At 46.2% G+C, this 15748-nt stretch overlaps 2 protein-coding genes across 2 annotated transcripts in view; one reads left to right on the forward strand and one right to left on the reverse strand.

Moving 5' to 3' along the window:
* Positions 1 to 4384: 4384 nt before the first annotated feature.
* On the reverse strand, positions 4385 to 7329 carry TBCC (tubulin folding cofactor C). The gene has a single exon (XM_027127276.1). It carries the CDS (start codon positions 7102 to 7104, stop codon positions 5758 to 5760), a length of 1347 nt encoding a protein of 448 aa, XP_026983077.1. The 5' UTR covers positions 7105 to 7329; the 3' UTR covers positions 4385 to 5757.
* Positions 7330 to 8376: 1047 nt separating this feature from the next.
* Positions 8377 to 15748, forward strand: part of BICRAL (BICRA like chromatin remodeling complex associated protein) — a 115315-nt gene continuing 107943 nt past the window's right edge. Inside the window, exon 1 of the mRNA XM_027127274.1 lies at positions 8377 to 9092. The gene's annotated coding sequence lies outside the window, so the exon portion shown is untranslated. The remainder of the gene's footprint in view (positions 9093 to 15748) is intronic.

Below are 15748 nucleotides of genomic sequence, written 5' to 3' on the forward strand. Positions count from 1 at the left end.
TTTGTAACTCTCAGATTGGCAAAGATCCAAAAATTGGATAGCACAGTATGTCAATAAGGATGTGAAGAAATAGCACTCTCAGTCATTGCTAGTGAGTGTGTAAATTGATAAACCTCCTCAGAAGGCAATTTGATAATATCTATCAACATAATAAATGTTCATAACCTATTGATCCTGCAATTCCACTTCTAGGTACCTAGCCTACCCCTAAGAACCCACTGCACATATGCTAAATAATTCATGTATCAGGATATTCATTGTAGCATTTTTCTACTGGCTAAAGATTGGAAACAACCTAAATGTTCATCAGTTAGAGACTGGTTAAATAAGTATGGCACATTGCATATAACAGAACACTAGGCAGCAGTTAAAGAGAATGAGATGACTACATACTTATATGGGAAGATCTCCAATATAATGTGAAGGACAAAGGCAAAGTGCCCAAGCGTATACATAGTGTGCTTCTACTGGGGTGGGAGGATAGAAGGATATATTGCACATAAGTTTGTAAATGCATAGACCAGAAGAATACAAAGGAAACAGGTAAAGGGTGGTTGCTCTCCAGAGAAAACTGAATCACTGGGATCAAAGGAAGGAGGGAGATTTTATTTTAATCTTTTTGTACCTGTACATGAATTATCTGTTTTGAAAATCCATTGCACTATCATCTCAGAATCAAACGTCTACCTTGTTATCAGTTCTAAAAATTAGTTTATGTATAGCTTTCTTGGTGAAATAAACACAACTAAAAGGTACTCAACTAAAAAATATTTTTCAAAATATAATAAATTACTTAAATGCCTGCACAGAATGCTGAGCTTGGTTACCAGGTGAGTAAATGGCCTTGAATTTTTTGCTTGGTCTTGTCAGTTCTTAAAGTTCCGAGTGTAACAGTATCTGAAAATTTGGAAAGCAGGCCTTTGAATAGTAACTACTTCCTTCTGTGAGTGCCGCTGATCTGAGTTCAGCCAGGGAATTCAAACCCTGGGTTGGTGGTTAAAATAGAAGCCTTACTTAAGGTCCCTTCTAACCAGGAGAGGTTATATTGATAATAATAGGGCACTACCCTATCGGAGCTCTCAGGGTTTCTCTCTCATGATTGTTGTTTCATTCATCTGATCTTCAACTAGGCCGTAACCTCCATCAAGGAAGAGCACACGCTTACCTTGTTTACCACTGTGCTCTTAGCACCCAACGTGGAAAAGTTGCATAGTGGATGCTCCGATATTTATTTAGTTGAATTGAACACGGCTTTTGTGTCATATTGTCCCTGCCCTTCTTGAAACTTAAAGCTAGTAAATAACTGACCGTCTAATTGTAATGGCCAACTCATTTATAAGAGAAGAAAATTGTCAAATAGTGCAATTAAGTTTTTGAGTTGGTGGTGAAACATTTGAATTAAATGTAATTTAGCTGTCCAATTTCTGTGGTACTACAGTAATTGCCATGATGTTTATAAAACGTATTGCCATGTAACATTACCCATAGAAAGTTGAATCTTTACATCTTGCTGTTTTTATTTCTGCCTGATTAACACAAATAAAACTAAATTTTTTTTGTTAAATAATGACTTTTGCATTGCAATCAGAAGTTCAGCATTAAAACTTATAATTGACCATTTCTTCTATTCTTATGCAGTTGAGACTAGAGTAACAGTTTTTTTTTAAATTTTGCATTATATTGTACATAATGGGTTTTTTATTTTTTTGGCTGCATTGGGTCTTCATTGCTGTGCACAGGTTTTCTCTAGTTGCGGTGAGCGGGGGCTACTCTTTGTTGTGGTGCGCAGGCTTCTCATTGCGGTGGCTTCTCTTGTTGCGGAGCATGGGCTCTAGGTGTGTGGCCTTCAGTAGTTGTGGCATGCGGGCTCAGTAGTTGTGGCTTGCGGGCTCTAGAGTGCAGACCCAGTAGTTGTGGCACACGGGCTTAGTTGCTCCGTGGCAATGTGGGATCTTCCCAGACCAGGGCTCGAACCCGTGTCCCCTGCATTGGCAGGCAGATTCTTAACCACTGCGCCACCAGGGAAGCCCTGGAATGACACTTTTATAATACTCATATAATACTGTACTAAGTTGTATTTAACATACCTGATCATAAATGAAGTTTAATAAACTGATTGCTTGACTAATATGCAATTTTATTGCTTTTCCAGAGTTGATCTTAATGAAAATATATGGTCATTACACTTATTGGTGAATATGCCCTCACTGCAATGACCCTTGTCATTAGATTTGCTTGATAAAAACTTACTAAAGTGACTTTAAGTCAATGCTTTTAATTCAGGGGTGTGACTTTAATATAGATTTGTTTTGTCTTGTTGTTGTCTTTGTAAAAAACAAAAAAAAATCCATCCCAGTTTAAGCGTCGGGAAACATATAGGGTCTATCTTCCTGAAACGGCAGAGAGACTTGAGAGGACAGGATGAATAGGCAAGACCTTCCAGGGAAGGAGCTGACATGATATGGGCATCACTCATCACTTGGGGCATCACTTATTTTAGTTACAAGTTGGCCAGCTCCAGGACCAGACGCAGACTGCAGAAAAAGTTTTGCTTGTCTTATCCAATGTTTTTTAAATGCCTGAATTTGTCTACCACGTTATCTGGTCCCCCACTCCCTAGCGACTTACTCTCAGCAGCCTTACTCATGGACTTCACCTGCCTGGCCCTGGTAAGCATTGGGTGCCTGGAGAAGAGTGACATCCTTAAAATAAACATGGAACTTGGGAGGGAAAGAAGTGAAAATGGAGATTTTAAGAATATATGGAGGGACTTCCCTGGTGGCAAAGTGGTTAAGAATCTGCCTGCCAATGCAGGGGATACGGGTTTGAGCCCTGGTCCGAGAAGATCCCACATGCCGCGGAGCAACTAAACCCGTGTGCCACAACTACTGAGCCCACGCACCTAGAGCCCATGCTCCACAAGAGAAGCCACCGCAACGAGAAGTCCGCACACCGCGACGAAGAGTAGCCCCCGCTCGCGGCAACTAGAGAAAGCCCGCGCACGGCAACAAAGACCCAACGCAGCCAAAAATAAACAAATAAATTAAAAAAAAAAAAAAAAGGATATATGGAATTTGAGGGAATTCCCTGGCAGTCCAGTGGTTAGGACGTGGTGCTTTCACTGCTGTTTGCCCAGGTTCCATCCCTGCTTAGGAAACTAAGAAGATCCTGCAAGCCGCGAGGCGTGGCCACAAAAAAAAAAAAAAAAAAAAAAAAAGAATATATGGAATTTGAAAGGCAGGTGAGCCCAATAAGGGTGGAGGCTAGGGACAGACACAAGACTATGCATATAGGTTGAGAGCTGAGGCTCTGAGAGAATGAATACAAAGAAGCTAATGGCAAAACTTTGGGCATCACTCATATTTAAGGGCTACAAATCATCAGAATCCCAATGAAAGGAAGGAAGCTGACATAAGAGAAACAGGTTAAAGATTATGGCCAAGGAAAGAGAGAACTTCAAGGATGAGTAAACTGTACCTAAAACAAACAAACAAAAAAGGGTAAACTGTACCAAGAGTAAAAGTGCTGAGGAGGGGGAGGGGAGGGAGCCGGTAGATTTGGCGATTAGGCCACTAATACCATCAAAGAGCAGTTTCAGCAGAGAAGAGTTAAAATTACAAAGACTGAAAGAGTGAAAAATGTAGGTGTATGTGGACACAGCTATTCTTTTAAGATGTCTGACACACAGGGAAGGAGCTGGAAAATCATTCAGTGACATGTAGGGTGGAGGACCTCAGGATCTGGTGTCTTAAAAGAACAAAGGCCAGTGGAAAGGGAGGCCACAGGAGGTTGGAGGGGATGGGCACGAGCGTAAGAGGAATCTCTGGGCAAAAAGAGATATGCCTCTAGTAAGGAAGAAGACCAGCAAAGATGGAAATGTTTTCAAATATTGAGGGACGTCAGTCAGGGGGAGCTAGTTGGATGGCCTACAACTGGTCAGGTGGTCAGCAGAGTTACAGGTGTAAAATTATGAGCTTTAGTAGAAAAAGGTTGGGAATTCCCTGGCGGTCCAGTGGTTAGGACTCTGCGCTTCCAATTCAAGGGTCCCAGGTTCGATCCCTGGTCGGGAACTAAGATCCTGCAAGCCAGGTGGGGCAACCAAAAAAAAACCAAGCATGGTTTATTCTTAAGTGCACTTGTGTTAAACTATCAGTCTCTAGGGGCACAGCTTTAGGATACAGGTCAGTTTCTAATGTAAAGATATGGTTGAAAATTTCATTATATGTTGTTTCTTTTTATCATAAGGATTAACTCTCCCAAGTAAACGATTTTCCCTCTTGTTTGTGGATGCTGCGAACTGTGAAATTGATTAGGATCCCTTTTCAAGTCAGCTAACAGTTGAGGGGAAAAAAATCAGGATTCACGTCCAGCTAAGAAATAGGGCTTCGCAGCTTACATTTTTTTTATTGGCTTCATTTCTGCTTCCAATCTGTCATTCTACCCTTGTTCCTCCTTGTCATTTGTTTTTATTATCTTGTTACATTTCACATATCCTAGAAGCCACTTTAAATCCTTTTTCAGAACAAAAGAGAACATATAATATTAAATACATAAATACTTGAGATATTTAAGCACCTTAATACTTGTGGTAATTATTAAATAAAAAGCACATCCATAGTTACAAGGCCACTAGGCCCAGAAAAGCTTTTTGAAAATCTTACAACTTTCCATTTAAGAATAATGAGTGGTAGTATATAGAGCAGAAAGCCAAATTTGTAACAGTAGCGAATAACAAAATGTAGCAAAATGGGTGGAAAAATCAAGACTCAGCCAGATGTTTGCCTCAATTCTTCTTGTATGAGGATAGATACGTAGCGCCATTATGCCTGAGAATTTAAGAAAAGCAATTTTCCCTCTTTACTTTTGGAAGCTTTCTTTTCAACTCAATTAACACTACTCAAAAATCAATATCTAGTAGAGGTTAAGAACGTGGGCTCTGAAGCCAGACTACACGATTTCAAATCCCAGTCCGCCACTTGGGCTGTGTGCCCTTTGGGCAACTTATCTGTTTCCTCACTTGAAAAATGGAGTTAACAGAAACTACCCTCATAATATTTTGAGGACTTATAATAAGTTTACATGAGTAAGGTGCTTACAATGGTGTCGATAACATTTTAAGTGCACAAAAAATTGGCAGCTATAACTATTTTGGCTTTACAGGTGATTAAGACTCCTGAGGCTCTTGGGGTCCGTGCCAAAAGTTTGGATCCAAATAAGTCGAAGCCTAGCTGGATGCCAAAAACCCAAGCTAACATGTAACTGAAGACCAGAGAGGAATATTTCCATTGCCCCACTGAAAAATACGTATGGAAGTCAAACCTGCAATTCAAAAAAGCTCTTGGTTAATGGCAGTTTGAACACGTTTTGATACCTTACTTCAACATTAACTGGCTCCTACTAGCCCTACTGAATTCGTTTATTAAACAAATATTTATTGAAGGCTTACTTTATTCTGCAGTAAGTTTTAAACACCACAAAGCATTAAAAACCACACTCTCTTCCCCTTATGGCTTCAAATTATCACCGTCAAACAAAAGCTCCGAAACATCACCAAAATAGCAAAAATTCTTTAAAGTGCCAGACCTGCCACAAATTTAATGGAAATCGAAAGTAGGAGCCTATCACAATCTAAAGCCTTAAAATAATGAAAACAGACAGCGTGACAAGAAGTAAATTTTGGGGTCCCATTAGCTGGAGTCAGTCCCACAAGGGAGTGTATTTGGTAGGAGTGAAGAAAAGAGTGACAATTGCTTAGTCTCACTGGATCCTTCGCTCTTCTTCAGGAAGAATACTCCAGTTTGGGGAGGCTACATCACGGGCCAGCCAGTTGAAATCGTCAACGTCGCTCCAGTTATTTTTGCTCCTGTCTAAACCAGAGCCCTCGAAGTCCTTGTCGATCCCCGGGTAGCTCCAGGTGTACGGGGCAAACTGTATCCCGGTGCAGTCCTCCACGATGGCCCTGCTGGTCACCTGCAGGAAGATGCGGGTGTCTTTCGTGGTGTGTACGCGGAGCTGCTGGCAGGCCACGGCCAGCACGCAGTCATTGCAGTTCTCCAGGAACACGGAGGTGGACACCGGGCCGCAGAGCAGCGTGCAGCCTCGAGCCTTGGTCAGCCGCAGGGTGTTGGGATTGCCATACAGTTTGATCGTGCAGTTAATCAGTTGGGTCAAAAGGACGTCCCGCTGGTGCAGCTCCTCGGCTCTCTTCTCCAAGACTTGGGACTGCAGATTGGAGAAGCCGCAGATCCAGCTGGAGTCGAAGCCTTCCTCCTCCTTCAAGGGCGGCGGGGAGGCCAGGATGCCTTCCGCTGCCGGGGCGCCGGGAGCCGAATCTACTTTGGTGGCTGAAGCAGCATCCTTCCTGCGGGTCTTGAAAGCGAAACGCTTCTTAGGCTGCAGCTCCTGGCGACGTTTGGCCAGGGCCTCCTGCAGCCGCGCCAACACCTCTTGCCCCTGCCGCAAGTCGTAGGCGGCCAGGAACAAAACCGAGTCGTTGACTAGTTTCTGCAGCCCCTGCAGCCGAGCGGCCGCCTCCTCCAGCTGCTCCACGGACTCCCCGCCTTCCAGAAGCTCTTCCACGGCCAATCGCTCCCGAGAGAAGGCGGCGGCGAAAAAGTCGCTCTTCTCCTCCTCCACCTCCTGGTTCTGCCGCTTTTGCTTCCGCCTTTCCACCTCCAGTTGCCGCTCATGTTCTCGACTCTGAAGCCGCTCAGGCACCAGGCTCCGGCCCCTCTGGGATCCCAAGTCCCTGCTCGCCACAGCAGTAGCAGAGCCACTAGCATTCTCCATCTTGCCTTCAAGCTTCCTTTCTCCTGCCTTCCTTCCTCCCGGCGCGCCCAACGCGAGGCCTCCCACCAACGCGCCCTGTGATTGGCCGGACATGCTGACGTCAGACCCCGGCCTTATTTTCTTCACCCATTGGTTCCTCTGCGTTGGAGGGGGCGGGGATATGGGGCGGGGCCGACTGACAGAGTGGGTGGGGAGACAAAGGTCCTTGTGGATGGGTAGGGTGGAAGGCAGGCGGGGGAAGCTTTTTTTCCTCTTAAAGGGGCAGGACTTATATCCGGGATTGTGGGGTGAGTTGCAGCAGCGGCAGCTGCACATGTGGGTTTGTTTATAAGAACAAGGTTAGAAACTCGCAGGCCTCCCCCTCCCCCCAGCTCCTTCCTACTACCCCCTTACAGGCTGCAGATCCGCTACTGGTGGGGGGAATGTGTGCCTGTGGTGGGTGGGTGGGACAGGTAGTGGTGAGAAAGATGGAGGGGGGGGAATATTACACCGCCCGGCCCGCGCCGGAGGAAGCGGCAGCTGGAACAGCTACGGAGCCTTTTGCATGCCTCTGTTTTTCTCCTTCTCCCTTCCACCACCCCTTCCTCCCACCCATTCCTGCCGCCCCTAAACCCTCATCCTACCACCCCACCCCACCCCCGCCGCTGCAGTTCCGCGTGGCCTGGGGCTCCAGGATTCCCGCAGTCACTTACGGGGCCGGGAGAAGGCGAGGGGCACCGGAATGGGAGAGACTGGGTTCCTCACTGCAACCAGGTTCAGGGGGCCCTGGGGAAGTCTAAAAACGGCTTATTTTTTTTGCCAATTACTGCAGTCGGAGGGGTGGGGGCGGGGGAGGTGAGATTCCACACCTCCTTCCTCTTCCTCCCACGCCCTCCCCCCACCCCCGACCTTGGCCGTCACTCCCTCCGCAGCTGGGCGCTGCTGGTCTCGCCAGGGTGAGACCCCGGACCCGGACTCGGCTGCTGTCTGAGGGGCAGTCGGTTGTTAGGAAAGTGATGGGGGAAATGTTACATTATTTCTAGAAGTGGTGGGAGGGATTTGTCACCGGAAGTGAATGAACCTAGCCTAAAGTCAGGACCAGCCAGAGGTGTGAGTGGGCACCCCGGACGGCGCAGTCGCTGGCAAAACCCAGGACAGCTGGCCAGGCCAGAACCAGGGCGCGGCCGGCAGCAGGCGCGGGGCGACCTCGCATGCTCGGTGCAACCCGGCAGAGCGCCGGGGCCTCAGACCCGGCCCACCCTTCCAATCTTCGGTTTCACCTTTATCTCCACCCCCTGTTCCCAGACTCCGTCGGGGTATTTAACTGCCCGAGAAACACATTTGAAATTTCAATGATATACCTGCATTTTGATGCAGAGAAGGATGGGAGGAAACAAGAGAATTAAGACTCATTTCCAGTTTTTCACGCCCCACACTCTTCCTTTCCTTCCCATTGAAAGCCAAAACCACAACTAAACGTAAATTCCTGTCTTTCTCCGCTGAAAGTCAGCACAAGTCACACTGGCAAATTCCACGGGGGGGTGGGGTGAGGGTTATTGTGTGTTTGTGTGGGTAGACGTGCACCTGATGGAAACGGGGTTGCTAAAAAAAATCCTGTGCTTGCGCTTGTAGTATATATTCTAAGTTTTTGTTCTCTTTGTTTCATGGGCGAGATAGATGGAGGCTTTTGGTTTTTTATGAGGTATGGTTCCAAGGCTGGTGAATGAAATATAACTGGTTATCTTGTCTTTGGGTAGTCCGGGGGAATGCAGTAGATGCTTTATTTTATAAAGTGTTGATTTACCCAAGGAAGGTTTAGAGAAGATTTATTTTTGCTAGGGAAAAAAATCTGACCTGCCTCCCTTAAATTTTTCAGCAGTTCAATCTGTCCTACTCAAGTTAAGAAAGTCTGTAGCCAAACAAAGTTTATTGGACTTGAGAGTTGCAGCTGGAGTTAGGCAACATTTTTGAATTAGCTATAGTGAACCTATGGGTAGGGGGTAGTGTTGTCTGTATCAGAAGTGGAATGGAAGATCGTTAAACCCTCTCAAGAACTTCATTTCTGCCCAACAAGAGGTTTTGGCATAGAGTCCAGTAGACTTTGGAAGTTTCCGAATATTTTAAGTTGGCCAGTTCAAACTTTTATGGGAAGGGAGCAGTAAAGGACAAGAATGGACAGGCTACCCTGCAGGCCCAGTGTGTGGGAGGCACCTTCAAAGACTGATGTGAGACCCCACTGGGAATGGACAGGGATCAGGAGTATGGTCATCATGAAGCATGGGTTTGACAGTTCTTGACAGACCCCAGCACAACTGCAGGCCAAGGTAGGTGGTCGAGACATGGCTTTAAAGTTGCATTTCAAAAGCAGTAGGAAGGCATTGCCAGACTGTATTTGCCTGTTCTGATGGAAGGAAAGAGGGTGATGCATTACAGTAGAAATGTGGCAAAAGGCAAGCAGCCGGTGAGTGCTGAATCCCACTTTCAAAGATACTTTACAGAGCTTGTGAATCAAAGCACTGCTCTATTGTAGACATCTTGGAAAGTGAAAGAATTCTAAGGTGTTCCAGACTTTAAAAATTATTTAACAAAAATTTAGATACTTTAATGGTTCAGTTTGTTCGTTAGATTTCTTTTTTAACTTTTTGAAAATTTAAAAGAGGAGAGCAAAGTGTTATGTGTACCAACTTCAACAATTCCCCACTGGCAGGCTTGTTCCTTCTACAACCCTAGACCTTCCCCACCCCACCTCACTCTGATTATTTTACAGCAAATCCCAAACCTTATATTATTTCATATTTTACAAACCATAAATATTTCAATATGTATCTCAAAAAGATCAAGACTATCCTTTAAAAACATAGCTGCAATACCATTACCACACTCCAAAAAAGTGCTGATTATTTCCTCATTATAATCAGAGTTTCAGGCTATATTCACATTTCTCTGATTATCCTATAATTTCCTTTTTTATTTATTTATTTTGCGGTACGCGGGCCTCTCACTGTTGTGGCCTCTCCCGTTGCGGAGCACAGGCTCCGGACGCGCAGGCTCAGCGGCCATGGCTCACGGGCCCAGCCGCTCCGCGGCATGTGGGATCTTCCCGGACCGGGGCACGAACCCGCGTTCCCTGCATCGGCAGGCGGACTCTCAACTACTGCGCCACCAGGGAAGCCCTATAATTTCCTTTTTTAAAAGTTACTATATTTGATTAAGGAGCCAAACAAGTTCTATACAACGTGCCTAGTTAATGTGTCTCTTTAATCACTTTTAAATCCTTCCCCCATCTCCCAAGTGTTTTGCTGGAAAAAAAAAAACAACGGTCATTTGTTTAATAGAGTTTCCCACAGTCTGGATTTTGCTGGTTGCATCTCCGTACTATGTTTCTAATTTTAAATACTTGTCATATTTATTTGGTCTTTTAAAGTCTTTAAGTGAGTGTTTGTATAGTGATATGCCACAGGAAATCAATAACCAAGTAGTGAAAGCGTGTAACACAATAAAATAGTCTTTGGGTGTGGTTAGACAGCAAAGAATGAGGCCTTTTGTGTTCTCTGGAGTTTACAGGAACCCTGTGCAGGTGGGACATGCCAGCCACACCTGGGCAAATGAAAAGATCCAGGTCCTGTTTTTTAGTAGCTCGATGCCAGAAGGAGGTGTCCCCTATTCATCTTTCGGCAAATATTGAACATGTAGTGGTTTAAAAGGATTCATTAAGAGTTCTGCGTGTCAAGTATGAACTATTAAGCAAATTTTCCTACCTGAGTTGCTGACTTTTCTGACACAAAGACAGTGAAACGTGGCAGCCGTGAAGGCATGTGCTGTTCTGCAAAAGGCCCCAGATTGGTCCGGGAAGCAGGACAGGAGCTGCCCCTTATTTCCACCTCTGCCCCTGGCTTTCTCCTCCCCCTCAACACCTTTCACTTTCTGGGACGTTTTTCATCATTTTACACGTAATGCCTGGCACAGGGGCTGGTGCCGATTATTTATCTAACATCAGTTTATTAAGCACTGTGCCCGGCGCTGAGCCCAGGAGGCTCTTGGGCTGCCAAGGGGCATCAAGATAGGCAGAGTCCCCTTCCTCCTTGAGGAGGCCTAATCTGGGCAGATAATTACAAAAACATGTAAAATTGTAACAGCAACAATTGACAACTGTTGGGAAGGACAGAGGAACAGCGAGTGCCCCTAGTGGGAGGTTTGACCTTGTTGGGAGGTCAGTGAAGCCTTCCGGAGGGAGGGGGAGGGGTTGAGCCCAGGCTGGAAGAAAGAGCAGGAATGAACAAGGAGTCATGAACACTGGAAAGTGTCTTCTAGATGTGTGGGCTCAGGGGTCACTGGTGACTTTGCGGAGAGCCGTGTCCCAGGAGTGCTGTGGGCAGGAGGCACACCGAAGGGGTGAGACGAAGGGGTGGGAGCAGGGTATGGAGTTGATGCTGAACCCAGATAACTCTTTGGAGAAGTTTGACTGTGAGGGAGGAACAGGGAATAAATGGGGGGTATGAGGAGGCCAGTGAGGTGTTTTTGTTTTTTACAGAGAAAGAAGACATAAGGTCCATAATATAAGGGTCCTGGAGGGGATGGGGCCCAAAACACAGGTGTGAGGATTAGCCGTAGATGGAGGGAAGGACAGCTTTCTCCATGGCAGTGTTGTTTTAACTTTTTATTGTGAAAGTTTTCAAACATACACAAACTTTTTGACCTCAACTCATAGTAACAGATGCATCATAATTGAAACAGAAGCTTTAAGAAACAGTATATACTCTTAGGATGTACAATAGATGCTGTTTTCTATTCTTTTTATTGTATTTTTAAATGTTGGTCAAGACCCCCTAAGTTCAACGGCAGTTTTAAAATGGTGTATCAGCAGCAGAGGGTGCAGCTGTAGGTAAATTTGCATGTTTGGTAGTTGGCAGATGAGTCTGATGGTGTCTGTGTGCTCTGTAGACAGTGGGTGGAGGCGAAAGGGGTGGGGGTGTCTGCAAAGGTGGGGGGAAGGTTTGGAAACCCTGTGGGAAGAGGGAGAGCGTGTTGCCCGGAGAAAATGGGGCTCGTGGTGTGTATGTTCAGAAAATACTTGGAGAGTGAAGAACCTTCCAGGCGGCAGTCTAGACTGACTCAGGGGAAGGAGCTGGGTTTGGGTCAGGCCAGAGGAGAGAAGCTGGTGTGGAGAGCCTGACCCTCAGGCCAGAGGAGAGAAGCTGGTGTGGAGAGCCTGACCCTCAGGCCAGAGGAGAGAAGCTGGTGTGGAGAGCCTGGCCCTCAGAAGGCAGGAATCCCCATAGAGCAGCTTCTGTCGAAGAGTCTGGAGGCTTGACTTCTGTTGCCCCTCATGCATTCCCTACAAAATCTTCAGAAATTTACATCACTCTTCCAAGACCCGCACTGCCTGTCAGCAGATGACCTTACCTACTTTTCTCTGAGAAAAAAAGGCCATAGATGTGAACCTCACCTTGCCTCCATCTCACTAATGACTTCTCCGTGAAGATCCACCCCTTTGCCTCTTGTCCTTCTTCTTCGAAGCCAAGCCCTCCACCTGAACTGTGTCCCTCCCATTTCCTAGGACCTCGAGCCACTTCCATCCTCTCATTCTTTGTGATCTTTAATGCCTCTTCTTTGGCATCACCTCTGAGCAAGCAAGTTCCCTCAGCTTAAAACAATTTTCCTTTTGTCCTTTCATCTACCCAAGCGAATGCTCTTTTCTCCTTCTCTTGTCAATAGACTTTTTTTTTTAATATTGACATATGTCGTGAATTTTTAAATTTATTTATTTATGGCTGTGTTGGGTCTTCGTTTCTGTGCGAGGGCTTTCTCTAGTTGTGGCAAGCGGGGGCCACTCTTCATCGCGGTGCGCGGGCCTCTGACTATCGCGGCCTCTCTTGTTGCGGAGTACAGGCTGCAGACGCGCAGGCTCAGTAATTGTGGCTCACGGGCCCAGTTGCTCCGCGGCATGTGGGATCGTCCCATACCAGGGCTCGAACCCGTGTCCTCTGCATTGGCAGGCAGATTCTCAACCACTGCGCCACCAGGGAAGCCCCTTGTCAATAGACCTTTTTTTTTTTTTTTGCGGTACGTGGGCCTCTCACTGCTGTGGCCTCTCCCGTTGCGGAGCACAGGCTCCCGATGCGCAGGCCCAGCGGCCATGGCTCACGGGCCCAGCTGCTCCGTGGTATGTGGGATCCTCCCGGACTGGGGCACAAACCTGCGTCCCCTGCATCGGCAGGCGGACCCTCAACCACTGTGCCACCAGGGAAGCCCTAGACGTTTAATTTTATTTATTTTTTGAAAAATTTTTGGGGGGAGGTAATTAGGTTTATTTTTTATAGCTTTGTTGAGCTATAAGTGACATATACCACTGTGTGAGTTTAGGGTACCCATTGTGATGATTTGACATATTTATATATTGTGAAATGATCACCATATAGTTAACACATGCATAATTTCATATAGTTACCTTTGTGTGTGTGTGTGTGTGTGTGTGTGTGTGGTAAGAACTTTTAAGATTTTCTCTCTCAGCGACTTTCAGATATACATTACAGTATTGTTTCCAATAGTCACCATGATGTATGTTATATCCCCAGAACTTACTCATCTTATAACTGGAAGTTTGTACCCTTTGACTGCCTTCACTCATTTGCATCCAACTCCTCACCTCCCACCCCACCTTTGGCAGCCACCAATCTACTCTCTGTTTCTATGGGTTCAGCAGCACAGCACGGCTGGCGGGATCTTAGTTCCCTGACCAGGGATCAAACCATGCCCCCTGCAGTGGAAGCGTGGAGTCCTGACCACTGGACCACCAGGGAAGCCCCCAGATTCAATAGACTTTTAAAAATAGTCATCTAGGGCTTCCCTGGTGGCACAGTGGTTGAGAGTCCGCCTGCCAATGCAGGGCACGTGGGTTCGTGCCCCGGTCCGGGAAGATCCCACATGCCGCGGAGCGGCTGGGCCCGTGAGCCATAGCCGCTGAGCCTGCGCGTCCGGAGCCTGTGCTCCGCAACGGGAGAGGCCACAACAGTGAGAGGCCCGCGTACCCCAAGAAAACAAACAAAAAAATAAATTGAGGTACAGTTATGTATAATACTATATAAATTTCAGGTGTACAACATAGCGATTCACAATTTTTAAAGATTATACTCCATTTATAGTTATTATAAAAGGTTGGCTATATTCCTTGTGCTGTATAATATATCCTTGTAGCTTATTTATTTTATACATAGTATCAATAGTTTGTACCTCTTACTCCCCTACGCCTATCTTGCCCCTCCCCCCCTTCCCTCTCCCCACTGGTAACCACTAGTTTGTTCTCTATACCTGTGAGTCTGTTTTGTTATATTCACTAGTTTTATTTTATTTTAATTAATTAATTTATTTTATATTCATTTTTGGCTGTGTTGGGTCTTCGATTCTGTGCGAGGGCTTTCACCCGTTGTGGCGAGCGGGGGCCACTCTTCATCGTGGTGCACGGGCCTCTCACTGTCGCGGCCTCTCCCGTTGCGGAGCACAGGCTCCAGACGCGCAGGGTCAGTGGTTGTGGCTCACGGGTCTAGCCGCTCCGCAACATGTGGGATCTTCCCGGACCGGACACGAACCCGTGTTCCCTGCATTGGCAGGCAGATTCTTAACCACTACGCCACCAGGGAAGCCCCTAAATAACAACTAGTTTTTTGGTTTTTGGTTTTTGGTTTTTGCGGTACGTAGGCCTCTCAGTGTTGTGGACTCTCCCATTGCGGAGCACAGGCTCCTGACGTGCTGGCTCAGCGGCCATGGCTCACGGGTGCAGCCGCTTCGCGGCATGTGGGATTTTCCCGGACCGGGGCATGAACCGTGTCCCCTGCATCGGCAGGCGGACTCTCAACCACTGTGCCACCAGGGAAGCCCACTAGTTTTAATTTTTAGGTTCCACATTTAAGTGATATCATACAGTATTTGTCTTTCTCTGTCTATTTCACTAAGCATAATACCCTCCAAGTCCATTCATGTTGTTGCGAAAGGCAAAATTTTATTCTTTTTTATGGCTGAGCAGTATTCCATTGTGCATGTGCGCACACACACACACGTGTGTGTGTGTACCACATCTTCTTTATCCATTCATCTGTTGATGGACACTTAGGTTGCTTCCACATCTTGGTTATTATAAATAATGCTTCTATGAACATCATTTGGGTGCATGTATCTTTTCACATTAATATTTTCTTTTTTTCAGATATATCCCCAGGAGTAGAATTGCTGGGTCATATAGTAGTTGCATTTTTAGTTTTCTGTGGCACCTCCATACTGTTTTCCATGGTGACTGCACCAATTTACATTCCCACCAAAAGTGTGAATTGTCTTTTTTTTTGCGGTACGCGGGCCTCTCACTGCTGTGGCCTCTCCCATTGCAGAGCACAGGCTCTGGACGCGCAGGCTCAGCGGCCATGGCTCACGGGCCCAGCCGCTCTGTGGCATGTGGGATCTTCCCGGACCGGGGCACGAACCTGTGTCCCCTGCATCGGCAGGCGGACTCTCAACCACTGCGCCACCAGGGAAGCCCTGAATTGTCCTTTGAACATAGTTTCAAATTTCTCTCATGTCAAAAGGCACATAAATCTCTTAAAGCTTTTCTGTATCTGTTCTTTCTCTGATGTCTCTTCCTTCCAGTGAGGTGTGATGTCTTTCTCTGATGTCTCTTCCTTCCAGTGAGATCTGAGTTTAAATTCTGATTACTAGCTGTGTGACATTGGGCATGATATTTAACCTCTCTGAGCTCAGTCACCTCCAACTAAAAAGTGGAGATAAAGAAAAAAATATATTTCTCATGGGATAGTTGTGATGTTAAAGTGACGTGTGGGAAAGTACCAAGTTTTGGGCCAGACCTGTAGTAGATCCTCAACAAGTATTCCTTTCTGCCTTCCAATCACCAGGACCTTTGTCCCTTTGCACTTCCCAGAGCTCAGGGTCAAGAATGGAGCCAGAATTTGCTGTATATATTATGACTTTCTCAGAA

Source organism: Aethalodelphis obliquidens, unplaced genomic scaffold, assembly GCF_003676395.1.
Source record: "Aethalodelphis obliquidens isolate GAN/ISIS:26980383/991018 unplaced genomic scaffold, ASM367639v1 scaffold31, whole genome shotgun sequence".
Classification (NCBI taxonomy): domain Eukaryota; kingdom Metazoa; phylum Chordata; class Mammalia; order Artiodactyla; family Delphinidae; genus Aethalodelphis; species Aethalodelphis obliquidens.

Bases quoted from the DNA above. Each gene is read 5' to 3' on its own strand.
- TBCC (XM_027127276.1), bottom strand. From the start codon at position 7,104: ATGTGCAGCTGCCGCTGCTGCAACTCACCCCACAATCCCGGATATAAG.